Raw genomic sequence first — 27,979 nt, 5'->3', positions numbered from 1 at the left:
AAATACATAAGATTGTCATGTAAGTTTTATTGCTGAACATTTTTTGAACCTTTCTTTCTACAGTGTCTTAATATACAAAATGACAGCCTTGCCGATGTAACATCAAACCCATTTGCCATAAATACCACTTCAGAGGTAGCCGATAACTTTAGCTTCTACAATTCATTATCTACCATGGAGAAAGAAGTTCTTAACTGCAGTGAAGACTTCCTGAAACCTTTGGAAGATTCCTATTCCAGCATGGGGATGCCAGAAGATTCTGGTCAACGTAGCACTGATTTCTGTGAGGATTTCTATTCCTTAATCGATGTGAAGATGAACCCCAGAGTGGCTACCCCGCCATCTCATTTTGTGGATCAGGCCATTGCTGGCTTTTTAAGTGAACCAATTGATCTTTCGGATTTTGCTCAGTGCAAAGCTTTTAACCAGGACCTTGTAGGAAATGCCCCAGAGTATAATGATTCTGACTCTGGTATTTCACTGAATGCAAGTCCCAATATAACCTCCCCAGCTCATTCTGTTGAGTCATCGTCGGTCTGTCAGGATACAGGCTTTGGATGCAGTGATTCAGAAATGGAGGAGATTGATTGTGCCCCTGGAATTGTGTCACCCAGCAATGCCAAGATTCATTTATTTCACCTGCAGGCGCCTGCCTCTCCATCTCTGGAGCAAGGCACTTCAAAGCCTGACTTGTCACTTACTAGTACACCTCAAAGAGAATTGCCTGCCAATCCTGGCCACGTTGAAGCTCCATTTATGAAAGATAAGCCCTTCAACCAACAAGAAGCTTATCTCACTAGAGATGAGCTGAGAGCAAAAGCTCTGAAGATCCCTTTTCCTGTTGAGAAAATCATCAACCTCCCTGTGGATGACTTCAATGAAATGATGTCCAAGCAGCAGTTCAACGAGGCTCAGCTCAGTCTGATTCGTGACATACGAAGGCGAGGCAAGAACAAAGTAGCTGCTCAGAACTGCCGTAAAAGGAAACTGGAAAACATTACTGAGTTGGAGCATGATTTGGATTACCTGAAGGATGAGAAAGAGAAGCTCCTGAAAGAGAAGGTGGAGAATGACAAAAGCCTGCAGCTGCTGAAAAAGGAGCTGAGCACCCTGTATCTTGAAGTCTTTAGCATGCTTCGAGATGAAGATGGCAAGCCATACTCCCCGAATGATTACTCACTTCAGCAAACCAGAGATGGGAGCATTTTCCTTGTGCCTAAGAGCAAGAAGCTAGAGACTAAGTTCTGAAGATCAGGGAGACAATTTTTTTTCTATGAATATTTTTACATTGCTATTTTCTATTGATAAGTATCATGTAACCCAACATTGTCCTTTCTCAAGTGACTACACGTTTATTTAGAGTCAAATGTACGAACGCACTAAATCATTAGCATAAGAGAAAATGTATGCACATGGGTAATGCTTCCACAATACACTAGTTCTTCCTGTTATATAACAGCCACTTCAGTAGTTTTTGTGTTTTTTTGTAAATATTTCAAGGTCTTATTTATATATAATTTCTATAGTTGGCTTTATTCAAACTTGATTTAACTGCTAATCCTACATATTTACAAAATTATTTTATGACTTAAGGTACATCGTTTTATAAATACGAATTAATTTTTTAGTTTACAAGTGTATTTACTTTAATATAGCAGCTTGAATATAGTATAAACTGATATGCAAAATGCAGCAACAGGATACAACCCAACCAAAGACAAGCACTTTGAAGAATAGCTTAGAGTAGGAACATTAAGCACATGCTTAACATCCATTAAAATTAATGGCGCTTTAGGAACCTGATCATTGGAAGATTGTGGTTAAATTATGTAAATACAGTAAATTGTTATGTAAAGTATTATGATTTTGTCAGCCAAAGCTGCACAACTATGTGACTGAATGTGATTGAAAGGGGGAGTGATTCACTGGATGTAGAACACAGCTTCTTGTGAATCTAAACTTTTATTATCCTCACTTTTTTTCTAGCTCTTATATTTTCATATGTTTGACTTGAAATGTATTAAAAGTTTCTTAAGCCAGATTGGGTAGTTGAACAAGGCTTTATTGGTGAGTGGGGGATCTTTGGCCTCCTAAATTTTAGATTTTTAAGAGATTGGACAGCCACTTGTCTGATATGGTAGAGGGCAGGGGTGCCAAACTTGACTTGATTGAGGACTGTATTAGGGTTGTTTGACCTTGAGCGCCGGGTGTGGCCAGCTCGACATCCCTCGAGGCTCCGTTTTAGGCTGCAACGGCCTCCTCAGTCCTCTGCCAGCTAAAACAGACCCTGAGGAGCCTCCATGGCTGAAAACAGAGCCTGGTAGAGCTATGCGCAGACTTCCCAATCTCCATTTTTGCTGGTAGAGCCACCACAGGCCAGTCCTTTGTTGTTTCCAGGGTGACCCCGTGGGCCGGATCTAAGTACCCCCACGGGCCTTGAGTTTGACACCTCTGGTATAGGGTCTCCTGTTTGAGCAAAGGGTTAGACTGAAAGACTTCCAAGGTCCCTTTCATTGTTCTGTTAAATAACTCCTTGGTCATATTCATAATTTTGTAGCATATAATTGCACAATTATATAGTCCAGCTGGACTTTATATAACTAATAGAGTTGTTATTCAGTTCTATTCTTTTAAGCATGTTTGCAATTTAAAGTTTAAGAGTGCAGCCGTTTATTCTATATTTCAGAAGAGAACTAAGAAAAAGATACTAGTAGTAGTTTTCAGGAAACCCCCCCCCCTTTTAAGAAATAATGTTGTCTCTTGAAAAGAGCATTGGACAATACTTTAGTGTAATATATAACATTTATCCCCAGTTTCTACATAAAAGTATCTTAAATTAATGTGTGCATCAAGTTGGTGTCGATTCAGTGACCACATAGATTTCCATGGCAATCTGCCCCTAGCTGAGTTTTTCAGGTCTTCTAGTAGCAACCTATGACGATGGTTTCCTTCTTCCATGCTGCTGGTAATTTCTTTCCCCCTTTTCTTTCCAAGCATTTTAATGCCCCCTCCCCAAATATTAAGGATGGGAGCCATTCTGACTTTGAGGGGCCGATTGTGGGGAAGCTAATCAGTTTGTTTGTAGACCCTCCCTCCTTGTACATCCTGTTGTGTGGGAACTTGAAACATCCCCTTTCAGCTGAGCAGGTGCTGTACATAGGCAGGAGGACCACAAAGGGTTTAAAGCGAATAATCAGCTCTAGAATTGCAGCCAAAACAACTCTTATTTCAAGAGTATTTAGAATTGCATCAGGTTAAAAAACAACCACCTCAAATCCCTTTGCCAGATGTACTGAAAATAGATTTCACCCTTTTGTTTTTCTGTAATTCAGTCCAGTGTAAAGGGGATAGGTATCATTTGTCATCCAACAGGTTTTGTACTTGAAAGATTTGAATTTGGATTTCATCTCCAATCAATACTGGAGAAACGATGTTACTCTTGATTTTTAGCATTGGAGGTGGCATCAAGATGAAAGTTGTTCCATAGCGAAGTTCAATGTTGCTGGTTTAGGCTCCAGACTTCTGCAACTGAACTGGAACGGAACAGGGCTTTAGAATGAGATCCACAGCACTGAAGGCCTCCCTCTCATTGTTATACAGTATCTTCTAATCAACCTATTCATGCGTGTTCCTTTTTTCCCATTTTTGATTTTTGTTTACTTTTTTTTAACATCTTAAAACTAGTACTGCTTTACATTTCTACCATTAAGAAAAAATAGCATTTTTGTGAAGAGTTTATTGAACAAGATACCACTCTTTTATGTGGCAAAATAAAGAGATTACCTTATTTGAAAGAGCACTTCGATGGTTATAATCCTCATGGGTTTTCACTGTAGTTTTAAGGAACTTAGTGATGTGGTTCAGGGTCTTCAGCTTTTTATATCTCATGCTTAATTCTTTTTAGACTTAGAGAAGGAAAGGTACTGTTTTTGTTCCCTTGCCTACAAACATCTGATTACTGTTTTACAGTGAAATTGCAAATATGCTATTGTAAAATTACTCATGATTCAGAATTAAACAGGAACATTGGAAAACAGTAATGATACAAATATTAGTATTTTTCATTCTCAGCTCATTCATGGGACACTATAAAAACAAATTACTAATCCATGTCAGCCAGAAATTATTTGAATGTGTGTACTTGTTCATGTAGCATGCCCTGAAGTTTTGTTCTAGCAGGTGTCCTTAAGCTCTGAAAAATATCCCCTAAGCTAGTGCCAAACATTTGCACAGAACCGGTTGTTTCATGTGGAACTAAATGAGCAATGTGAATCAAGCATCTCTAAGTGACTTCAAATATTTCAAGTTTGTGTCATAACAATTTAGAAGAAATCATGCAACTTGGTTGCTTAATGCAGAAATAAATGATGGTCCAGAATTGGGATTCATCAACTATCATGATTAACTGTGTTTTATTATAAGCATTTGATTGTTACATGCTTCAATTTTTGCTCTCATAGCTATCAGTTGTATGCATGTTCCATTGAAGAATCAAAAATTTCAATTTATGGAAACAGACGATTGTTTCTTCAGGATTAGTCATCCTGCAGAGCAGAAGATAAAAGCAAACAATTTAGCACATTAAGAATGGTAACCTAATGAATATCTTAACTTTGCTATTAGTTGATTGAGGACCACAAGATCCCTAATTCTGGCACTGTTCTAGTACCATAATGTACCTAAAGCCCATCACCAAACACAGTTGGTTGATCTCCATCTTGTTTGGGAGAATACTTCGCTGAGCGCATACAAGATTCAGATACTCTTTTAGTAAAATGTGAGGCAGAGAAACACATGCACTCACCCCATTTCCATCTTGCTGGGGATTGCTGAGATTACTGTACCCATTTTAGCCTCAACCCTGTTTTCATAAGACAAAAAGGGAGCATAGGTGCTCTTTGCCACTCATAGTCCTAGAATAGCAAGACACAATCCATAAATATTCTCTAATATTCAGTTGCAATTAGCCACAGTTCCTATTTACTATAACATAACAATTTGTACATTTGATGCTATTCTAGATAGGTACAGAAATTATAAACTGCTCATAAATTCACAACTTATGAGTTAAATTGAGATGCTGACAAGCCAAAAAATGCAGACTATCTGGAATCACAATTCTACTCTTTTATATGTAATAACAGAAAAAGGCAAATGAATTTCAGTATTAGATTACAATTAAGGTTTACAGAATGAGTTTTTTAAAAAATCCTTTAAAAACCCCAATAACTCATTTTAAAATTTGTTACCTGAAAATTAATTTAGAGGGCACATCAAGTATTCCAGGTGAGAAAGAACGTTGGTCTTACCTGAACGTTTTTTTCGGGAGAGTGGAGGGAGGGGTCACTGAAGGTTATTACAGCCTGATTGGTCCATTTGACTGAGAGAAAACTTCTTAGCCTTCGGCTTCTCCCGTTGGCTCCCAGTTTCCGCGATGTCAGGTCAGCGTCTGCATGATGTAAGAAGACAAGGGAAAGCCGCCCCGGGCCACCCGATCCTACCCCTCCCAGACCCTGTCTATCTAACTAGGGTGGGAGAGTGACCCCTCCCTCCACTCTCCCGAAAAAAACGTTCAGGTAAGACCAACGTTCTTTTTCCAGTAGAGTGGAGGGAGGGGTCACTGAAGGGACATACCCACGCTACGTCCCAGGGAGGGTAGACTGGGTCTCAGGGGGAGGATCGGCCACCACCCGCTGGAGAACCCTCCGCCCAAAGGATGCCTCAGCCGAGGCATAAGCGTCCAGGCGGTAGTGTCTTATGAAAGGAGTAGGGGAGGCCCAGGTGGCCGCGCGACAGATGTCCTCGAAGGGCGCCCTTGTGGCCCAGGCCGCTGAGGAGGCCGCACTACGAGTCGAGTGAGCCGTAATCCCCGACGGGGGAGATTTGCCTGAGGCTCCATAGGCCTCAACGATGGCCAACCTGATCCACCTCCCAATAGTTGAAGACGAGACCTTATTGCCTAGAGAACCTGGGTGAAACGAGACAAACAACGCCTCGGTCTTACGAATGCCCTCCGTCCGTTTCAGATAAATACGGAGGGCCCTGCGTACATCCAACCGATGCCATGCCTGTTCTCTCTCCCTTGTTGGATTGGGGCAAAAATTTGGTAGGACAATTTCCTGGGCCCTATGAAACAGAGTATTGACCTTCGGTATGAACGAAGGATCTAAACGCAATACCACCCTGTCCTGGTGAATCATGCAAAGGTCGCTTCTAACAGAAAGGGCCCCCAGCTCAGAGATACGCCTGGCCGATGTAATGGCCACTAAAAATACTACCTTCAGTGATAGGAGGCGCATGTGGACCGACCTGAGTGGTTCAAAGGGAGACCCCGTCAGTGTCTTCAGGACGATGGTAAGGTCCCATGTAGGGAACCTATGGACCGGAGGCGGACGGATGTTGGCCGCCCCTTTAAGGAACCTCTTCACCAACGGAGAACGAGAGAGGGTAGAGGGACCCTCCCCTCCCAATATAGTGGATAGGGCCGCTACCTGTCGCCTGAGGGTATTATGGGACAACCCATCCTCTAATCCTTTTTGAAGAAATTCTAGAACGTCTGGAACCGTGGCCCTGGCTGGATCCACCCCCCTGGGGCTACACCACTTCGCGAAGGCCGACCAGGTGGCGTTATAGATCCTCACTGTGGACGGTTTCCTAGCTGCCTCTAAGGTGGCTATGACCCCCGATGACAGCTTCCTCCGTTTCAGCAATCCCCTCTCAAGAACCACGCGGTCAGATGCAGCCACTGCGGCTCTGGGTGAACTAAGACCCCCTGATACAAGACTACCTCTTCCGGTGGAATTCTCCAGGGATCTACGACCGAGAGCTGGACCAGGTCCGCAAACCATGGTCTCCTCGGCCAATATGGGGCTAACAGAAAGACGGAAGCCCTCTCTGTGACTACCTTCCGAATGGTTCTGGGAATGAGGGGAAGGGGAGGGAAGGCGTAGAGGAGACCCGGAGGCCACCGGGTCCTGAGAGCATCCGCTCCTTCTGCAGCTGGGGTCTTGAATCTGGTGAAAAATCTCGGCAGCTGCGTGTTGCTGGGGGAGGCAAACAGGTCCACCAGGGGGCTGCCGAACCTGAGGCAGATCTTTCGAAACAACTCTGGATCTAGCTGCCACTCGCCGTTGTCCAGAGTCGCCCGGCTCAACCAGTCTGCCTGGTGATTGGACGTCCCCGCAATATGTTCTGCCGCAATGGAGGCCAAGTGTCTCTCCGCCCATAGTCCTAATGCCTGTGCCTCCCGCCAGAGGGCTCGGGAATGAGTCCCGCCTTGCCGGTTTACATGAGCTTTTGTCGCTACATTGTCCGTAAGTAGTAGGACATGTCGCCCCTGTAGCTGGCGGTTGAAAGTCCGGAGGGCCAGTCTCGCGGCCTTGAGTTCGAGCCAATTTATATTGTGTCTGAGGTCCGAGGCAGTCCAACGTCCCTGGGCCATGTCGGACCCCATCACGGCCCCCCAGCCGTAAAGGCTCGCGTCCGTCGTGACTTGTACTCTCTCCGGCTCCCAAATAGAGGCCCCCTGTCGCAATGCTGGGGACATCCACCACTTGAGCGAGCGTCTCACTTCCGACGTTAAGCGAAGCGGTCGTAGAGAGTTGCTCAACATTCTCCTTTGGGCTGGTATTAAGGCCCACTGAAGGGGACGCAGATGCAGGCGGGCCCAGGGAACTATCCCTATGCAGGATACCATCTTCCCCAGGAGTCGTGATAATGTCAGGGTGGAAACGGACCTTTTTGTCCTGATTGACCTGATCAACTGCGTCAGACTGTCTAAGCGGTCTGGGGACAGGCGGACCCACCCCGACTGGGAATCTATCACTGTCCCTAGGTGCAGAATCTGTCTGGATGGGGATAGATGGCTCTTGGGGAAATTCACTGAGAAGCCTAGTGTCTGGAGCCATTGGATGGTCAGCTGGAGGTCTGCCCTGGCCCTGGGAAGAGACCCTGCTTGCACTAAGACGTCGTCCAGGTAACACTGGAGCCTGACTGGGATGGATCTCAGGTAAGCGGCCAGTGCCGCCAGGACTTTGGTGAACGTCCGAGGGGCCGAGGCCAGGCCGAATGGCAGGGCCCGGTACTGATAGTGTCTGCCTTTGTGGGAAAATCTCAGAAATTGACGGTGAGACCGAAGGATGGGGATGTGTAGGTAGGCCTCCGTCAGGTCTACCGAGGCCATGTAATCCCCCTTTCGAATGCCCTGCAAGATTGATTTTAGGGAGGCCATCTTGAAGCGCCTGTAAACTAGATACTGATTCAGGCGCTTCAGGTCGAGAATAGCCCTCCAACCCCCCGAGGCCTTCGGGACTACAAATAGATTTGAATAGTAGCCCCGCCCCCTCTCCGTTTCCGGAACGACCTCCACCGCTCTGATTTCCAGAAGGTGTGAAACGGCGAGGTCCATGAGATGACGGCGTTCCGGATCCCGGGATGGGGAGAAAACTTTGAAGCGCCTCGGGTGATAGGAGAGGAACTCTAACCTTAGGCCGTGGCGAATGGTCGCCCGGACCCAACCGTCTGTTGTAATCTGGTCCCACTTGTCCGCATATAATGCCAGGCGGCCGCCTATGGGATGACTCGGATTTGAGTCATTTCCCTCTGCGGAAGGGGCGGCCGCCCCCCCCGCGAAAGGGCCGCTTGGACTGAGACTGGTATCTGGAGCGGTCTTGGAAGCCTTGTCTATTGAATGGCCTATCCTGCCTGTACTGTTGGAAACGGGACTCCTGGTCCCTGTCATAGTTTCTGAAAGGAGGCCTGCGATATGGGTGACTGCGTGTCTCGGATTTCTTAGTGGAGGTAGGCATTACCTTTTTCTTGTCCCTATTCTCCACTAGAATTGGGTCTAGGGCAGACCCAAACAAATTTGGACCCGTGAAGGGGGCAGCTATCAAATCCCATTTGGCTTTATTATCGATCTGCCAATTTCTAAGCCAAAGGAGCCGGCGTGAGGCCACAGAGGTGGCCAAGGCGCTGGAGCCAAAACGCATGGCATCCAAGGTCGCGTCGGCCGAATACTGGCAGGCCGCCATAATTTTGGTCAGGTCTTGATGGATTCGATCATCCTGGATCGGGATACGATCCTGGAGTTGGCGGAGCCACATCACTGTTGTGCGATTAAAATACGAGGCGGCAGCCGCCGCCCGCATTGCCCAAGCGGAAGCCTTATAATTTTTCCGCAGGGTAAGCTCCGCCCTCTTATCCTCCGGCTTAAGTTTGTCCGCAGCATCCCCGGAGACCACCGGGGAGGATGAGACCAGGGCAGCTATGGGTTGGTCTATAGCTGGAAGTTGAATTGCCTGTAAAAAGGCCTTCTCCATATTATAAGCCCGCCTATCATTGCTGCCAGGAGGGGAAAAATTCGAAGGTCGGGCCCACTGACTGGTGGCCACCTCCAAGAACAGAGGAGGAGCAGGGATCTCCTCCTTGTTGGTGGCCGTGTTTGAGAACATCACCATGTCTGGATCCCTGGGCGGGGGCACTGTGGGGTCCCCTGTGCCCACCTTGGTGGTTCTCCTAGCCTTCTTCAGTAGGGATTTAAACATGGCCTGAATGAATAAGTTAGAAGAGGTGGGCTGATCAGTGGCCGCATCCTCTTCCTCAGAGAAGCCCCAGTCGTCTTGACGACCGGCCTCCCCCCTAGAAGAGACCTCGCTCATGAGGGATGGGGAAGAATTCCTAGACCTGGCCCTGCTGAACGGAGTAATCCTATTATGCCGGGAAGGGCTGTCTCTTTGAGCTATTCCCCTGGAAATGGCTGCAGAAATTAATCTTTTTAGATTTTCAGGGAGGTGTTCTAGATCCTCCTCGTCATAATCAGAATCATAGTCATGAGGAATTGAATCCCTGTGGGATCTCCTACCCCGGGAGGGGCCTGCAGAGGGGCCCTCTAAAGGATCATTTCTATCCAAGCCCCCTGTCCCAGGGGAAGTTGGGGGAGGGGGAGAAGCCCCCCGTTCTTCGCTCCTAACAGATCTGGATGAAGAGGAAGAGGGAGAGGAAGGGCTGAACCCCCTGTTGACAGAAGGGGAATGACTATGAGCCTCTGGTCTGGGGGATCTAGATCTAGGTCTAGGATCCCTGACCTTCTTCTTTTCTGCCCTCTCAATCGCTTTCTCGATTGCCCTGGAACGCCTAAGCTCATCCCTTTGTAGGGCTCTGGAGGGGCGATCCTCCGCAGAAGGCCTAGAAACACGAGGCCTGGCTGGGGCAGTGGGGCCTGACTTATCTTCCTGGGCCTGGGGAGTTGCGGTTTGAGCTGCCTCAGATCTCGCTGCCATCGCCCCACTCACGTGCTCTGATGACTATAGAAGAAGAAAGCAGTCGCAGCTAGAAGCCTCTTGCTGGGAGAAACTCTCAACTTGAGCTTTGAATAATGGCGGAGGCTCGGTAGAGGGTGGAAGGGCTAGGCCCAACACGTGTTCAAAATGGCCGCCGCTGAGGCTTGCTGGTCTTCTTCTCGAGCGGCCGTTAAAAATGGCGCCCGAGCCTGCCGCTTGCCTCCCCCGCACCTTGTAGGGCTCGCCGATTGAAAAGGCAAGTAATCTCGGCCCTCTGGCTACTTCCGCCGGTCTTCACGCCCGGCAAGAGCCGCTGGCGCTCCGGTCTCGTTCACGCACCGCCGCCGAGGGCACCGCCGACTCGGTAGAGACGGCGCGGTCTCGTTTACTGGCTGCCGGTCTTCACGCGCGGCAAAGGGCCGCCGGCGCTGCGGCTTCAAGGCAAGGAGATCGTTCGGGGGAGGATAAATGAGCTGCAAGCCCCCCGGCACGCCCGAGTCACCAGGAATCAGTCGGGGGGGAAAAAAGCCCGCAGGGAGTAAGGTGGGAAGAGCTTTGCTCCGCGCTGCTTTCCCTGCCTATTTAGGACTGCGATAGCTTGTCCTATTGGGCCAGCTCTATTTTATGAAGTAATTTGTTTGATTTAAAGTGTCCAATTGAACCAATTAATTTTTCTAAATTTAGTACTCACAATCACTGGGAACCAAATTTGAGTCTTTTGGACCTGTTGACTGAGAGGAAACTGGAAGCCAACGGGAGAAGCCGAAGGCTAAGAAGTTTTCTCTCAGTCAAATGGACCAATCAGGCTGTAATAACCTTCAGTGACCCCTCCCTCCACTCTACTGGAAAATGTTACTGATTTTCTTGCCTGCAATTTGGCAATTAGAAACATTACCAATAGGAATCCAGCAATGCTAACTTTATTATTGGCTACTTTTCTAACTGAAAAATCACACAATAAAATCAGGATTTCAGGTTGTATGAAAGGTTATGTGCTTTTTTTTTCTTATTTGCCTGATGTACATAATTAGGTATATTTAACAATCTGTGATGCATCATACACCTTTCTTACCAAAATCACTAGGAAATTATCTCTCTACAATACAATGCTTCCTGACAAATTTTGGTAGCAGCATTAAGAAGCTATATGCCAGGAACATGCAAACAGCAAAAAACAACCAACCATTGTTCTTAATAGTTCCCAAAAGTAAAACAAAATGATTTGTTCCATTGGTTTTCATATTATGCTAGTTTACAACTTTTTGTTCTAGGTAAGCAGGGTAATAAAGCTTGTTTCAAGGAGTACCCATTTTTCCTATGCAAAGGTATGTTGTTTCATCAGGGAAAAAAATCTTCTCAAAATATTGAAAATGTTCTTTCCAGCCGAGTAGTCCTCACCCTCCCTCCCATTCCATTCATGCTGTTGCATGCAAATTGCCTATTATAACCAACGCCTATTGAAAGAAGATGCTGAACCCTACTTGAGACTACTATAATTTTTTGAGCCATTCACAAGTCATGAATTTAGCTGAAGACAAACGATTTTTAAAAAAATGTTAATTCTCATTAATTAGTGGTTATTTGACACACACACACACACACCCGCCCGGTCACATAGATATAGTCTCCAAAACTTCAAAATCTTAAATTAAGATTCATCCCCAGCAAGGGCTAATTGTTAATCTACCCACCTCTATAACAGAAGTACTGTGAATGGTAGAATTTTAGACCTAAATCCAATTAGATGATTTAACATGCCCATCCACATTGATTCAAATACAATAATAAATATTCAATATATTTCATTTACCCAGTTTGTTGTTTTCTCCAAAACTCAAATTTTCAGAGCTCCGAATACAATAAAAGAAACATCAGTGTTGTACATTCTTACCAAGCAAGTTTCCCAATAAGATATCCACCTCTGGTCACAGAGGTTTCTTCAACAATCTGCAAGTCAAACAGATCTTTCTTACCATGTTCAGAGAGGTGGAATTAATTCATGGAAAATGTTAGAGACAAACCTTACCTAGTCTTACTCCCCTTTCAGGTCTAAATGCTAGACCTATGACTGTAGGTCAACTCAAATAGCTATGATCTGGGCGCTTCCAATTGGTGAAGAACTCTTCCTAGACTTTCTTCGTTATTTCGTCACTGACAGGCAGATTTAACTATTTTGGGGAAGCTGCTCACTATCAGCATAGTATATGCCTTCTCTTGTCTGGAAGTTGAAGCTGTTGCTGCCTTTTCCTTTTTTTTATTTGCTGACTTGGGCGCTGCAGTCCTGTCTGAATCTCGTTTGATCCTCATTTCGACTAAGACATCTTTAATGCCGGTTATTCACTCTCCACTCCTTTTACTTGTCAGAATTCAGAGAGATCTAGGTCTAAGTCACTGATTACCTTACAGGTTTCACATTTTTACAAAAGATTAACACACTGGTATTGTTTTTCTCTGTATAACATCGAGTCATTTCATCTCCATTAAAAACATTGAATGTCTTAACCAATTTCTCCAGTTATGCTGCTGAATTCAGTGAGACTTAGAAGGGATGAGTTATATCTGCTCTATCTTTACAGGAAATGCATATATGTATACTAATGTAAGCCCCCCAGAGTCACCCTACTGGGGAGATGAGTGGCATATAAATTTAAAAAATAAGAAATGTACGTAAGAACACAGTTAACAGCTGAATCCCTTCAAACAAGCTTTGACTAGTGGTATGCAGACACTTTCTTGGAGATAAAGAGAGATTAAGAAACGAGCACCTCATTCCCACATTTAGTCATATGACACTGTAAATCTTTGTGAGACTTGATAATCTTGAGTTGGGTTCACATATAGTAATAGCACTTATATACCACCCCATAGTGCTTTATAGCAGAGCTCCCCAACTCCCAGTAGTGGGCCGCAGCCTGTTCTAAACTGGGCCACAGGACATGGGCAAGTGAATGCGCATAAAGGTCCACTCTCAAGGATGTACTTGCATGCGAAGCTCCACTCGTGCAAGCGAAGGTCATTTGTGCTCATTCGGAAAGCTCCATTTCCACAAATGCGCAAGTGAAGCTTTGCACGTGAGCACAAGCACTCTGCTTACACAAGTGGAGCTTCATGCGCAAGTGCAGGTGCCTTCTACTCACGAGTGGACCTTTGTGAGCAAGCACCCACCACTTGGGCACGAAGCTCCATTTATGCAAGTAGAGGGTGTGTGCCTGCCACTTCCACAAATGGAGTTGTGCCTGCATGCGCCTACCACTCATACACTCCTTTCCCAGGTCAGCAAACTGGAAAGGTTGGTGACTGCTGCTTTATAACACTTTTTGAGCAGTTTACAAATTTCAGCATATAACCCCCAACAATCTGGGTCCTCATTTTACCGACCTTGGAAGGATGGAAGGCTAAGTCAATTCTGAGCTGGTCAGGATCGAACTGCTGGTAGTGGGCAGAGTTAGCCTGCAATACTGCATTCTAACCACCATGCCACCACGTTTCCTTTTATACTTTAGAGTTTTAAAATAAATATTAACCATAGTATTTTATACCCAATGACAAGTTCATGTCTGATTCTTGAGCAATTTGTTCAGCAATCAATTCCTACACTGGAATTAAGTTTATCTTAAACTCATTGACCTACAGAAATAAGAGGTGAAAAATTTCTGAATTTCTTCTACTCACTGTGCCCTACTCTTCTGGATGTGTACTGACAGAAAGCACTGCTCTGGCAATAGTTCAAAAAGAAGTCTGATCAGATTAAGGAGGATAGCAAATTATTAGGGAACATGGCTGTAAATAAATCTAAGTAAGTGAAGGAGTAAACAACTTAGTCAAGATTGTGACTTTAATAAATTTTATCAAATCATTCCAACGAACAGTCTTTATTTAACTATAGCCATAGGACCCTCATTAGCAACAACAGGTTCTACCAAATTAGCTCCTATTTCTTTCACTTTACCTTCATGACCCATTATCAGGGCATTAGAAAGTATGTGAAACATCTTGATGCATTCATGCTTAGAAGAGTTATACTTATTCCAACGAACTCAAAGGGATTGTTTCTGTGCTGCAAATTAGCATCAGATAGAAAGGGGCATATAGAATTATACACAGTAGAACTTAGGCACCTTTATAGATGAACCTATATTTTAAGGGCAGATATATATACAATATGAAACTGTAGAACTGTAAGCTAAGTAACAGACCCACGCTATTAGATTCAAAGTTTTAATTTAATTATATGTGTGCATTTAATCTGTTTGCAATTTGAGGGAAATTGAGTCTCAACAATTATAAAAGGCAGAAACATGTTCTGCCAATGTTTCTTGTAGCTCCTTTATATATCAGCAAAGTGGGAAGCAAACTGAATAAACTTTAAAAGATCTTGTCAATGCTTATTTACTTAGAAGGTTTAAACTAAAAACAAATACTACAAATTATGATATGCACAACCCAGAAATATCTGGAATTCTCATTTGAAAATAAAGCTTTTATCATTCACAAGCATTGGTTTAAATGACTCAGTCCTAATTATACAGCTAAACAAGCTTTAATGCAAACATCTTTCCTCTCCCTATGCATGTGCAACTCATGTCATTTGGTTACATATGCAGAAAAAAATTAAAAGTACTTAAAACGGTTCAGCATTTCTATTGTTTTAAATTAATACAGATTATAATGCACTGATTTTTTTTTCCTAGCAAGGATATACCCTAAAACTACATTTCTTGTTTAAAGAAGTTTCGGTAAGAAAAAACTGAACTACACAAGTATTGAAAAAAATTAAATGTTCCTTAATTATTTTTAATTCCTGGTACCACTACCACAAATTTACAGGGCAATATACCTGATTTTATGAAGAAAAGACAAAGCTACAACAACAAATTAAAAAAAAAGTCAGGAATGTACATCTAAACACTACATTGCATTAAATCAATAGCTGCACTCTTTGCAAACTGTGGCTATTAACAGTCCTTAAGAAGGGTCTCCTGTTTAAGCTGCAGTAACTTTTCTGACTATGGTTCATCGCTCCTTCTGTGGCAGATTTTACAGTTCCTCTAATTCATTTGGGACGACTGTCTCAAAGTAACCTGCAGCTTTCCTGACAACTCCTCGCTTTCTCCTGCTAAGAACTGTAGCCTGTTGAATACAGGATAAAAAAAAAAGATTACTCTCAAAGAAATGTTGTCAACTTAATTAAAAACACTTATTTGTAGCATACATACCATTATCCCACTAGTTTTTAGAATCTTCTTCCACCATAGCCACCACTTCCTCCACCTGATCCATAGCTACCTACAAATGGAGTATAACTGTTTATATTCAAGTCCTTGTTGAAAGATACTAGCCAGCTGCATATATTTTAATGTTGCATTTACCACCATAGGGACTGCCTGAACTTCTGCCACTGAAACTGCCACTTCCTTTCATGGGTCCATAACTTGAAGCCTGCTGTCCACTGTAGTTGCCAAAATCATTGTAGCTTCCACTGCCACCATAGTTGCCTAAAACAGAAATTTAATTTTACGTTGAAGTCTGTTATATAATTTGAAGTAATTTAGAAAAGTACTTCATTAGATTAAATAAATGAAGCACTACTGCATACAATTTAATATGCAACATATGCATTTTACGGACTTACTGAAGGTACTTATGAAATTTTGATGAACAATGTGAGTTGTAAAACATAAAAACATATGCAGTTTTTAGCTGCAAAAATGGAAGTCATGAACTCATTGTTTCTGTTCTTTTCTCCACTGGTAAGAAACTAACAATATTTGATTCCAGCTAGTAACTTTGGTATGATAACCTGTGAGAAACAAGCCTTAGGAACACTGGGAGGAAGAAAAGCCATGCGTCTCCTCCTGCTTCAATTTAAGTGTACCAAGATATGTTTTTTCAATAAGGAAAAAAGCAATCTGTAAGCAAGTGACATACCAGCCTCTCCATAAAGCGGCTGGCAGATAGCTGAACTTTCTCAGTTCAAAGTGCCCCTAGTGTCCCATAATTTTTTCATGGTGCCTTGTAGTTCTCAATATTCTTTAAATATAGTCATGTTTCCTCTAGGTAAAGGAAGTTTAAATTAGTTCCAAGTTTTGTTTCTCATACTGATGCATATATTTGATAATCTCATTTGTTCATCATCTTTTAAACCAACAGATTCAGTTTGTTCGTTCTAGAAATATACGCTAATCGGAATATTTATCCTTGAAACTGTGGGCCAGCAATCAACCCAAATATTTCATATATGGTGCAGTGGTTAGAATGCAGTACTGCAGACAAACTCTGCCCAAAGATTGAAGTTCAATCCTGATGAAGCTCAAGGTTGATTCAGCTTTCCATCCTTCCAAGGCTGGTAAAATGAGAACCCAGTTTGTTGGAAGCAATATGACATTGTAAACCACCCAGAGAGTGCTGTAAAGAACTATGGGATGGTATATAAATATAAGTGCTACTGCTATCGCAATAGAAAGAAAAATTAACAGAACAAACTCCTTATAAAACAGATACAGGTTAGAAAAAAATCAATGTCATATCCCTAGCAGCTAGCACTGGAACTCTTCCAAACTAACAAAAATGACAGTATGCACTGACATATGCCCCTGAATCCTTAAAAAATATCAATGTGATTTCACAACATTGGAAGTGTACTTTGAAAACATGTTTACACTGCATAACATTTTATTTAATGAAACCTACATGTTTTAAAGTGACAGGTAAAAAATTAATTTTAGTGAACTTTTTTAACAATCACACTAGTATTTTATTTATTAAATTTATAAATATTTATAATTCTAATGCAATTCAAGGTATCTCACCTCCAAAGCTTCCTCCTTCATTATATCCATCATAACCTCCACCTCCTCCGCCATATCCACTACCTGGATTTCCATAGCTTGGGCTACCACCATAACCACCTCGGCTACCATATCCAGGGCTACCACCATAGTTTCCACCTTGAATTAAATGTAACAAAAATTTGTTATAAATAAAAATATAGAACTTGGGAAATAAAATCAATCAACCTTCTGCCAATGCCTCTTTATTTCAGATAAAGAGTTTGCAGCATACATCATTCCTGATTGTTAACCACATATGCCTTTGGCTGATCAAAACTGTTTTTCCAAACAAATGGAGATACCTAGTTTGAAGAACATAAACAATATTTCATAGGAAGACAAATCATCTAACTATTCAGTACAGAGATTTTCTGTATACCTCAACTTAACGTTTTCTATGTCCTGATATTCCATACTCACTAAAAGCTGTGTCCTATTATACCTTTGTTTTCTTTAATTGTAAACATATCTTCTTACCAGGGACAGGGGTGGTTTTACAAAGGAATTATAAAGAAAAAAGTTATCCCTTAAAAACTTTTCCCAATCAGGTCCTCATAAAGGACCTGATTGGGACCCACTTTCGAACTGAAATCTTTGAGACACCAGTGCAACCAGGTGTGGCTTGTCAAGCTACTGAAAGCAATGTAGATGAGATATTATGTATGTTGTATTTGTACTACCACGCTTACCATCACCAAAACCATTATATCCATCGCCACTGCCAAAGCTTCCTCTACTGCTGCTGCCACCTCCACTACCGTAGCTTCCTAAAGCAGAACAAAAGTATTATGTTATAAACAAGTTAACAACCAATAGTGTAAAATAGTATCTTGGAAGAACACTGGGAAGAACTAACACGTACCTCTACTACCAAAACTTCCACCTCTGTTGTAACTTCCACCACTGCCTCCAAAGTTCCCACGACCCATGAAGTTGCTTGAACTACTCCCACGACCTTAAATAAAAACAATACATTGCACATCTAATGGTATTCAATAGGTAGCATAATTGCTGTATTTTGGACTCCTACTGACTAAGACTCACTTCTTTGTGCAGTTGCAGTCTGCATTTCTTGCTTGGAGAGAGCTTTCTTCACTTCACAGTTATGTCCATTTATAGTGTGATATTTCTGAACTAAAATAAATTTTGAAACAAATTATTACTCTGAAAATATGCATTCTGCTCAATAATGTTTTATGCAAAATATTGTAAAATATACCAAAATAAAAAACAAACAAAAACAAACAGGAACATAAAATGAAGAACCTATACTGATCCTCTTACCCACATGTAATTAAAAGTATGATGAAACCTCTTCATTTTCAAGGATATCCACAAACACTTGCAAAGTAATTTATTCAGACTTTTATCTCTAACTTTAAATTGAGTTAAAATTGTTTTGATCTCTATTTTGGCTTGGTTTGCCTTTCAACCCTGAGTAGAAAAAAGCAGAATTCTGGTTTCCAATCAACTTGTCTCCTCCTTTTTTGTTCTACGAATATGTGGATCCAGAGTATTTTAAAGGAAAGTAAAAGAGCTTCTTAGAGACAAATGATTGAAGTAGCAAGCAAGCAAAACATCACAATGAGGTACCAGAGGCTGGTGCTTTCCAATCAGTCCAACTCAATTGAATGAGTGTAGAATACAGGTAAAATTCTGCTTGTACAAGTAGGAAGCTATTAGATTGGGACTTGTTGTAACAGAGCTAAGACTGCTTGCCTTAGGGAATATCTGGTTTGTCAAAAACAATTTTTCTATCGGTTTCTTTTGGTACTTTCCTCAGTAACAATCCAATTATATTAAATTATACCGAGAAAGGCTATGATCTTTCTGGTCCATCAATACTTGCTTTTTGTTACCTTTAAACTTTACCCTTTCATCCTCTTCCTTTTACGTTAGTTTGTATTTTATTGTTATTTAATATAATAAAGATATTTTTTTAAATAAATTGAAGCTGCAATTAGGACTTCTGTGCACCAATAACAGCAAGCAAGCAAATTGAAAATACTGTACTTTATGGGAAATATTGGCTATCATACTGCCTCCCAAACAGGCATTTAAGCATAGTGGAAAAATTCAAGAAAGCTCTAGGTAATGGAAATGATGGAGTCAAACATGTGATTGTGAATAAACAACTATCAGATATTTGAAATTGCAGGAACTGATGTAAATACATAGGAGAATAAAAGGTCAAGAATTGAATTTGGAACTACAAAGTATAATCTTTTAACACATTGAACTATCTTATATTATTCCTATGATAAAATTTCTTTGTTTATTAAAACATATTATAAATAAGTATTTATCAAACAGAAATTATCACAAAGACAAAATACTACATACATACCAACAATTTTGTCTACTGTATCATGATCATCAAATGTCACAAAGGCAAAACCTCTTTTCTTTCCACTCTGCCTGTCTTCCATTACTTCAATAGTTTCAATTTTGCCATATTTTTCAAAATAAGATCTTAAATTATATTCTTCTGTGTCTTCTTTAATTCCACCAACAAATATTTTCTTTACTGTTAAATGAGCACCAGGTTTCACAGAATCCTATGAAATTTTAAGTTAAATTTAGTATTTCAAACTTTTAAATTAGTTCAATGTTTGAAAAAAATACATTTAGAAGTAAGAAAGCATTTATGTAATCAAGATGTAACATTTAAAACAATTACTTACTTCTCTAGAAACAGCTCTCTTTGGCTCTACCACACGGCCGTCAACTTTATGTGGCCGAGCTGCCATTGCAGCATCTACTTCTTCCACACAAGAATAGGTCACAAACCCAAAGCCTCGAGAGCGTTTTGTCTGTGGGTCTCTCATCACCTTCAAGAGATACATAGTACAGAGAATGCTGATTGAAATATTTTTTATTTAAATCTAATGCTCTAATCCTATTAAGTAGAATAGAAGTTTATTCGAAATGCAGACATACAAATGTTATAATTTCTCACCACACAATCTGTGAGTGTGCCCCATTTTTCGAAGTGGTCTCTTAGGCTATCATCTGTTGTTTCAAAGCTCAAGCCACCAATAAACAGCTTTCTCAATTGTTCTGGTTCTTTAGGATCATGACCCTGAAAGAAGAAAAGTTTCAATATCTGCACTATGTTCATACTGTTGCTCAGAAATTCACTTAAGCTGTTTGTCCATAGAGTTTGCAATTATTAAATAAGTTATCACTTCTATAGCTATATGCTTCAGTATGATACAAGCATACTTACTTTCTAACATATAGGCATACAGCTATAATCTGAGGCTGCAATTCTATATTGATAACTGCTCTAAGCTTTGTCTAATTGAAATCTATATGACTTATGAAAAGTAGAAAAAGAATCACAGTAAAATTGCCAATAGCCCTATTTATAAAAAACATTTCTATGCAAAGGGCTATTACTGTTAGAATTTCATTACATTCTATCTAAATATAATTAAAGGACCATATTTAGAAAATTTTAATGATCTTTTAAAACCAAAATTTAGCATGATTCCAGGTGTTCTTCCCCAAAGTTCTTATTATTTTATTCAAAATATTCTAACAAAGTTAAAAGCTATTGGAGTCTAGTCATACTAATCCAGGAATTTCAAATTTGTGGCCTGCAGAGTTCTTCCGTAAAGCCCATGATGGCTCACACATCAGATGCTGTTTCAGCTTTTATTCCTGACTCAATATATGCATTTGTCCCAGATTTTTGAGTCACAGGCAAACACCCCCCCCCTCCCGTTTAGTCTTCTCTTCTGCAGAGCTCACTTATCCCGCAGAGTGAAAGTGTTGAGTCTTCCCTACAACATCAAGTAGCTGGTCCCACTGCAGAGAAACCAATGTTAAACAAAGTGGTATTGTGGGGAAAAGCAAAGACAGCTTTGCACAAGCCATGCTGTGGAGGAGGTGGTATCTGCAAAGGAAGAAAAAGAGTGATAGCTACGCCTTCACTTCTTCCATGCAGCACCCACTTGTTCACTTTCTGCTTCTTCCCAAGTCACTTAGTAATCTGCCTGCTGATGACATGAAGAACCAAAACTGGAATTGCCAGATAGGCTGATAGAACAGAAAGCAAGATGAAAGGGAAACACAGGAAAAATAATTCCAAAGAAAATTTCACAATTGCTATGTGATTTTGAGCTTCCAGACAACCCATGCGCAGAGTGAAATATTTGTGTTCCACATCCTTTGCTTGGTCTATAATCGAGTGATTGATGCCAACTTTGGACGCAATGCCCTAGACTGAAAAAAACAAACTACAGTACTTAGGTAAGATGGAGAACCTATGACATGCATGCCAATGGTGACATGCCCAATTGTTTTGGGTGGCACACTAGTGTTCACCAACAAATGAGAACAACTATTCTTGAAAGCATAACTTATTCTCACACGATTTTCAGAGACCGCAGAGGATGTGAGAATGAAGTGTGCTCTTGTGCAGCCTCCAGAGCCTCTAAAAATCGTGCAAAAAACAAGGTATGCTTTCCAACAGTTTTTGGAGGCAGTGGAAGAGCATTCTATGAAGCTGCTTCACAAACCAAGGTGTTATGCAACCCGGAGCAACCTTGGATAGGCTGCACAGGCCTGTCAACAGAAAGAAAGCACGCCTGAAAGTAAATGGTACATGGCAATTCTTGGAGAGTGCTGGGCCATGGGGCAATCATACATTCTCCAAGGCTTGTGGCTTCTTAGAGAATGGGGCAAGGCAGCTTTTTAAAGTGGCAGCAGTGGTGCAAAGGTTGAAGACGTGGGCTTCTATGTACTTCAGGCTTAGTCTTGGTGCTGCCAAATGCTGCTGTTCAGGGCAGCTTAGATAAAGGATACAGAATTGTTTCTTTTGTTCATGGATGGAGACCATGTCAGCACAGAAACATTTTTGACTTTTTGACATGCCAAGCCTATCATCCATCCATCCATCCATCCATCATCTATCCATCCATCCATCTATCTCTATCTCCGAGGCTGGAATCTAAAAGAGACAGAAGCTACACATTCTTTTATTCGAGGGCAACTAGACAGTGCCAGGCTGCCAAAAGGAATGGGGACCACACTTCTTTAAACATTAGGTCGAGTGTTTAAAGAATCTGGTCGTCCTTTCTAGATATCACTAGAAAACAGTAAAGAGTCCAGATTATTCTCTCTCCCTGCTGCTGTTCAGGAATTTCCTAGTCTACTCTCTCAATTTGAAAATCTTGTTTCCTCTATCCCAAACTTCCAGATCTAATAGAATTCAGAGTAGGTGAACAGTTATGGATCCTTCTCTCTGAAAACAGTCTCAAGTGGGCAGAATGGAACAACAGAATTTGAGGAGAATGTGTGCAGAGTTCAATACATTTTCTTTCAAAATGTATCACTAGTTACAAACTGATAAATCCAGGAAATGGGAATGACTTAAAAAACCCTCTATTTTTCATATTAACATTGTCACTTCCCTGTTTAGCATCTCTTCATTTGAAACAATTCACCAAGAGAAACATAAATTTGGTATCAAGTTTAATTTGCATTTATTAGAAGTTATACATTTTTGAATTAATCAGATTAATTGGTGATTCTCAGAATAAACACATCACCATTTTTTTCTGCCTCAGAAACAATATGTTTTAAAAGACTAAAGTCATTATTTCAAATTCCAAGGTTGCAAATGAAGGAGGAAGTTATTTAAGTGACAGTCATTTTGTCAGTGAATCAAGTAGGGTGTGTCTAATATTGATAAAGGCACACAGAATAGGGGAAAAAAGCCTGCATTTGAGTTGTAAAACTATTTGAATTTTATAGCAACAGCTGACTTCAAGGGAGTTTTGATTTGTATCTGAATAATGGAAACTAAACATCAAATTGTGATTGGCCTTAATAACCTAGCTGAAATGTTTATTCTGATCTCTATGGTGTTTTCAAATGAAAATTGTAAACAATGGCCATACTGACAAAAGAGTTAGCCTACACTTCCCCTTTGGATAGTTGTATTTATAATGAGTGGAATACTGCTTCTACATTTTAATCTTTCCCTAACAAAAGAAAAAGAACATATCACCTATTGTAAAGTAGTAAAGTGTCCATAACTCTTAATTCTAAAGCCTTTCCTTACCAAATTGCTAGCCCCAACCATGTCTTTCTTAGAGATGGAAAAGGGCATGGACCACTAGGTCTTTTTCTGCCATCAATTTGCTATGTTTCTATAATCTCTATTCAACACTACAGAGGAAATAAAGGTTTCACTAAATAAACTAAAAATAAGTCTGGACTGTTACAATTTTTTCAAGAACTACCACTGTATCATTCTAATTCTCCCTAATCCCTTAAGATACATTTATGCAGGTTATACAAGCTATCTGTCTGTGGACAGTAGCAAGCTCTTGCAGTTCCTTATAAATTAGAAATCGTAATGAATACAAAGAGGAATTTTCATTTATAGGAGTTTGAACAAGTTCTATTATTACAATTTCTATAATTTTCAACAGATGGCTATACTTCTCAAAAACAGCTTAATTGCTGAACATATGTAAATATTACATAATCCAAAGATTCAGGTATTTATTCAAGTGAAGCTGATCTATCAATTCATAGCTGTATTTGACCTAGTTTTAAGTGATGTAACTCTGAATCTGGATTCAGTTTTTTACTATATGAAACAGATACAATATTCTTTTTTAAAGAATGTGACTTTTCAATTCTCAATGTTCTAGTTTTTATGGAATACTGATGCAACAGTAGAACCCACAGCACAGCACTATCATAAATATGAGTCAATTTGCCAAGCATCTGAATTTTGATCACATGACCATGAGGATGCTACAACAAGCATAACTATGAAAATGGTGGTTACTTTTTTCAGTGTCTTTGTAGTTTTGAATGTTCACTAAATGAACTGTTGTAAATTGGGGACTACCTGTAGTTAACTCCTCAATACAATATAAATTTTAGTCAATTATACATGTCCATTCAAGCAGACAGAACCAACAATAATTGTCTGTTTCTGGATTTTAATAATTTAGCTACAATTTTAAGATTTATTTAGATATTAGTTTTCAAATTATTCCCTTTACAATAACATAAATTTATAGAATTATGCATATAATAGTGCACTTACTGTAAACCTTTATACTGGGAAAAAGAATAATGTATTTTCAAAAGCAAAGCAGAAGAGAGTAGTGCAATGTGAAATCCGAGCCACAGACTGATCAAAGCAGCAGCAAGCAAAAACTAACTCCAGTTAACTCAAGTAAAAACGCTAAAATCATAAAAAATATTCAACCTGTGAGGATCTTCTTCCCCTTCTCTTGTAATCTTCATCCTCTCTCTCATCTTTACACGCCATTTTGGGAGTGTGTTCTGACTCAGTTGCTCCTTTTAACCTAGGTAACAAGTAGTAGGAGTTCCTGTGAGTTTTCTCCTCACTCTCATACCAAATAAAGGGGCCCTAATTTTCAATGGACAATATATTGGAGCCTCTTTAGCTTAAGTAATGTTATTGTATGAGAGAATAAGTAAATAAGTAATGTATTTTTTAAATAAAAACAGAGTATTAATTGAAAAAACAAGCATGTTCATCATGATATGCTATAATGATAGCAAAATGAACTGCTAGCCAATTAAACTGTATTCAAAACTATGCAGTAATAATAGACTAAAATTGTTTCTAAATAGATATTATATGTATTTGCATTCATCATAAGGACTAAAGAAGCAAATCCCAGCAGGGGAGAGAGAATCAAGACCGTCTCCAATGTACTCAGTTTATAAGCATCCTATTCCCTGGCTAGTTCTCTTGACTGTGCTATTCTAGATCTTTAGATCTGGGAGGGGTTATTAATACTTTAAAGCTTTTGCTATAGCAATGCTTTGAAACCTACTATCTTGAGCATTTGGAAAATAGGCTTGTTTTCCTTCAGAATGTCTTAAATCAAGCTTGTGCATGTAAGTACTCAATACCTTGCTCAGATATATATTAATTAAAAATGCATCATTTAAATGCAGCTGTTAATTGGGCACTAGTATTTCACTATGGCCAAAATTATTAAACATGTTTCACAATTAAAAACAGTACTTCCACTACACCAAGTTATTAGGTACTGCCTTGAGAGAGGTGAACTTAACTGTTGGGTAAGAATATCTCAAAAAAACCTTCACTCTACAATGTGAAGTGATGGATAGACTTATATACCACTTCACAGTGCTTTACAGCCTTCTCAAAGTGGTTTATGGAGTCAGCATATGCCCTCAACAATCTGGCTTCTCATTTTATTGACATTGGAAGGATGGAAGGCTGAGTCAACCTTAAGCCTGGTGAGACTTGAACTGCTGGCAGTCAGCAGAATTAGCCTGCAATACTGCATTCTAACCACTGTATCACCCCTGAGATAAAGTCAAGATGGCAAGTCCTCTTTGTTACAATCTCTGTCCTTTGGATCTTCTTGCCTTCAGAGGTTTGAGCATTTTTTCTGGCATTTCATAGAGCTGTCCTACCTCATATCATTCTTTTAACCAAGTTTGAATGTTTTTGATGTCCATCTGTTATTTCTATTAACTGGGAAGGGTTATAAAACTGTACATTAAACACATTATCCCAAGACTATAGATTTGAGAGAGTTGAATCTAAAATTGATAAAATTGCATTCATCTTAAAGAATTGCTTACAATCCTGAAGTAATTGAATTACAAGTACAGTTGAGGCTGGTATAGATTATCATTAAAAAAACCACCACCCTCTCCAATTAAAAATATTCTTGGGTTTCAATATACTTTTGTATCTATTTTCTTACTAAGATTCTGATATGCATTTGAAATAAAAACTTTAAAATGGGACGTTACTTGGACAATCTTTGCATCCGTTTTGCCTTCACATTATACCTGCCCACTTAAAAAAGGGTAGATGGAATTTTAAAACTGTGGGCTTTTCTACTAATACAAATAAGAAACTCCCTTCTTCAAGGCCAGAAAAAAGAAAAACCAAACAAGAAATACAAGAAAGCCCCTATTTTTTTCTTTCAAAACTATAGGTGACACAGAAGCAGCCGCTGCTGACACATGTTCTCAAATTACAATTTGGAAAAGCAAAGATAAGAGAATGCAAGCCTAGAAACCACACACAATAGCAAGCCCCAGCAGAGTCCCAGAGCTGATATCAGCAAGAAAGAAGCAGCTAGAACCTTAGGATCACTGAACTTAGTGTTAAAAATATAATACTAAAGTCAACTTATGATCTTGAATTCCTGTTGAACAAGAATGTTCTCTAGTTGAATCATTTGACAATCAAAGCACAATTTCTGCATTTTATGCTCCAAATTATAATCCCCCCCCCAATGAAGTTTTAGATTCAATCACATATACTTCAGGCTACTTGGAATTCAACTGTATGACACATTTTTCCAAATAAATTGGTGACATATTCATAGCTGTCTGTTCCTTCTGCAACTTAGATGTGCATAGGTTAATGGTTTCCCCCCAAAATAATATAGTTTGGCAATTTATGTGGCAGAGGCAAAAAAAAAACCTTTTAAAATTGTGGCTATGGTATGAGGATAAATTAAACAATTCAGAAATAAAGGGTCGGTCTAGAAAGTTAATCTATTTCACACTGTTCAATCTTATTATATACAGAGTTTACTGACTTTTATGTCACACCTGGATTCAAAAAGAGCAAGATGTAATTACAGAACACTAATCCTGTGGTACTTACAAGTGTGAAGAGTACTCAAAGACATAACAGGATTATTCACTTTAATGTAATTACATCACTTAGGTTTGGATACTAGTCATTCAAGAATCTAAAGATTCATTAAACCCGAGGTAGAAGATATGGTGGTTATCTGAACCAGCAAAATTCACTCATAGCTTCGAGGAGAAAAAAAAGACACTGATTCCAAATAGAAACATTAAATGATCCAGCACCACTTTTAAGAACGATCAAAAACTCCCAATGGCTTTCATATCGAAATCATTCAAATCCTGACAGAGGACTGCTTAAACAGAAAATTAACCGTAGCACTTTTTGTGGTGAACTGGCGACGTACATACAATATCACTCCGGTGGGGGTGGGGGGGGTGGTAGACATCACAGACAAGAAACCTTAACTCTGAAATATTTAGCACTATTTCTCAACGAGCAGGTTCACAGAAGCAGCGTTCAACAATTCATATTTGGGGACCCTACTCAATGGCATTTGCTGAGGGATGGCAAAATACAACACACACGAAGGAAAAAAGGAGCGTTTTCCTAAGGGTTTGAATCAAACCCTGTACCATTGCGAGTCGGCGGCAAGATCTGTGTGTGCGCGTCTCTGCTGCGCGCGCTGTTATCCTGCGTTAACCTTCTCTTCCCTTTGAAGGAAACTGGGCCGGCTGCCTGGGATTTACCTCAATCGGCCACGCTGACGATTACTCCCCCACCCCACCAGCCCTACTGCGGCCGCTCTCGCTGGATTTCAGCCTCTGTTCCCCCGCGCGGGGGTCACAATGGCGGCCGAAGCAGCCTCCTTTCCCGCTCCAGGCCTTACTCCTCCTCCGCTCCCAACCCTCCACCCAGTTGCGCCATTTCGGAGACGTCGTGTGGCTAAGCTGGTGTGGGGGGGAAAAGGAAAGAACCGGGCCAGCTCGAGCCGGCCAAGAGCCCGCCCTTCTCCCGCCTAGCCTCCCTGCTCGTTGCTTCGTCTGCCGCGCCTAGGCATCTCTGGGGTCCGCTGCTGCCAGAGTCCATTGCCCGCCGCTGTTCCCGCGCGACGCCGAGCATCGTTTACCTCCATTTTGTGACTGGATTTTGCCTCCTACAGCCTCAATATGGAGTCGAGAGGAAGAGGGTGGGAGGAGCAGGTCAGAGGAAACTAGGCCACGTGAGAGAGGAAGGCGGGCTCGGCGGCAAGGAAACGGGGGAGGAAGAGGAATTGT

The 27,979-nt window shown here is 40.9% G+C and overlaps 2 protein-coding genes across 6 annotated transcripts in view; one reads left to right on the top strand and one right to left on the bottom strand.

Annotated features, from left to right (window-relative positions):
• The window catches only part of NFE2L2 (NFE2 like bZIP transcription factor 2), a 29,627-nt gene extending 25,226 nt beyond the window's left edge, over positions 1-4,401 (top strand). The window contains exon 5 of the mRNA XM_081939569.1: positions 64-4,401. Coding sequence (XP_081795695.1) covers positions 64-1,248 — 1,185 coding nt within the window. The 3' untranslated portion in view covers positions 1,249-4,401. The remainder of the gene's footprint in view (positions 1-63) is intronic.
• HNRNPA3 (heterogeneous nuclear ribonucleoprotein A3) lies at positions 4,385-27,979 on the bottom strand. 5 transcript variants are annotated; one of them, XR_014174195.1, is made up of 16 exons: positions 27,832-27,972; positions 24,351-24,450; positions 20,070-20,192; positions 19,795-19,941; positions 19,458-19,668; positions 18,155-18,244; positions 17,973-18,065; positions 17,800-17,877; positions 17,090-17,227; positions 15,650-15,775; positions 15,497-15,566; positions 12,172-12,227; positions 11,131-11,148; positions 5,250-5,293; positions 4,805-4,913; positions 4,385-4,544 (listed from the first exon to the last, which is right to left on the bottom strand). XR_014174195.1 is itself a non-coding variant. In XM_081939570.1 (12 exons), the coding sequence occupies exons 2-11, from the start codon at positions 24,411-24,413 to the stop codon at positions 15,514-15,516; spliced, it is 1,122 nt and encodes a 373-aa protein (XP_081795696.1). In that variant the 5' UTR covers positions 24,414-24,450; positions 27,832-27,970; the 3' UTR covers positions 14,098-15,410; positions 15,497-15,513. The 5 variants fall into 5 exon arrangements, 2 of the variants coding, with proteins under 2 accessions (XP_081795696.1, XP_081795697.1); XR_014174194.1 differs by lacking the exons at positions 5,250-5,293; positions 11,131-11,148 and having other exon boundaries at positions 12,091-12,227; XR_014174196.1 differs by lacking the exons at positions 5,250-5,293; positions 11,131-11,148.

This window comes from Natrix helvetica (genome assembly GCF_964273705.1).
Source record: "Natrix helvetica genome assembly, chromosome: 1".
NCBI classification, from domain to species: domain Eukaryota; kingdom Metazoa; phylum Chordata; class Lepidosauria; order Squamata; family Natricidae; genus Natrix; species Natrix helvetica.
The sequence above is the reverse complement of the archived record's forward strand: the minus strand, read 5'-3'. Positions and strand labels throughout refer to the sequence as shown.

Coding starts and splice junctions, on each gene's coding strand:
- HNRNPA3 (XM_081939570.1), bottom strand. CDS start 24,413: ATGGCGTGTAAAGATGAGAGAGAGGATGAAGATTACAAGAGAAGGGGA. Junction 17,228..17,799: donor ATATAATGGTTTTGGTGATG/GTAAGCGTGGTA, acceptor ATTTAATTCAAG/GTGGAAACTATGGTGGTAGC. Junction 15,776..17,089: donor TGAAGGAGGAAGCTTTGGAG/GTGAGATACCTT, acceptor TTTCTGTTTTAG/GCAACTATGGTGGCAGTGGA.